Source organism: Palaemon carinicauda, chromosome 21 (assembly GCF_036898095.1).
Source record: "Palaemon carinicauda isolate YSFRI2023 chromosome 21, ASM3689809v2, whole genome shotgun sequence".
Lineage (NCBI taxonomy): Eukaryota > Metazoa > Arthropoda > Malacostraca > Decapoda > Palaemonidae > Palaemon > Palaemon carinicauda.
The window spans coordinates 86,895,906-86,896,747 of record NC_090745.1 but is presented as its reverse complement, the minus strand read 5'-3'; the positions used below and the strand labels follow the sequence as shown (position 1 = coordinate 86,896,747).

The 842-nt window shown below is 34.8% G+C and overlaps 1 protein-coding gene across 1 annotated transcript in view; it reads right to left on the bottom strand.

Moving 5' to 3' along the window:
• The window catches only part of LOC137614700 (fibrous sheath CABYR-binding protein-like), a 2,466-nt gene extending 1,837 nt beyond the window's left edge, over positions 1-629 (bottom strand). Inside the window, exon 1 of the mRNA XM_068344387.1 lies at positions 509-629. Coding sequence (XP_068200488.1) covers positions 509-559 — 51 coding nt within the window. The 5' untranslated portion in view covers positions 560-629. The remainder of the gene's footprint in view (positions 1-508) is intronic.
• Positions 630-842: the final 213 nt, after the last annotated feature.

The following is an 842-nucleotide window of genomic DNA, read 5'->3' as shown; positions in this document are numbered from 1 at the left end:
AAAGATTTGATGTATGCTGTTTTTCAATTGTTTCCACTGTGTTTATCATGTAGGCCTATAATAGGAATTCTGTAATTAAAATTTGGATATCATCACCGTTTTTACATGCCTACACCAAAGGCTCATGAGGAATTACTACTGTAGATAAATTAGTTTTCGTGAATATAAAGCACCATTAGTAATAGATTACTTTTGTTTAGTCTCTGCCATCAGTTATTGAAAGATCAAGATCAGCCTCGAGAATTCCGTCAAACCGGAAATATGTCTCGAATGACAGTTGCTGTAAATAGCACTAGTACGCTAAAGCTCTTAAAAGCAAATTAAGGCAAATAAATTTTGAACATGATACACTTTTCTATATAGTTATCAGTCATATGCTTGAGTTGAATAAATAGATTCCGTAAAATCGTAATATTACAGACAAAAATGTTTCAATTTTTTACACAACAGTATACCCGGACAAAATGATAAATGTTAGCTTAGATAACTGAACATTTGAAGTACCCACCAGAGCACGCATGTTGGTAGTTGTTGATGCACGAGAGTGTGTGTGGTTCATGCAGGGACCGACTGCTCTATTTATACTTGCCTCCTCCTGTCATTCGTTGACTGTTCCCTCTGACCTTTTCTTCGTAACCTTTTTCCTTTGTGAGGTTCAACCTTCCCTGCCGCTGAAGGTGCTCGACCATTCGACATTCCTGTCAAGTCCATTTGGATATTCCCTATTATTTGGTAGTTTTACTAACCAATTTTGTTAATTCTGATGTTCTTTTATATTTAAATCAATTAATTATTACACAGTACCCTTATGCGACTAATTCGAATTTATTTACATTCTATTT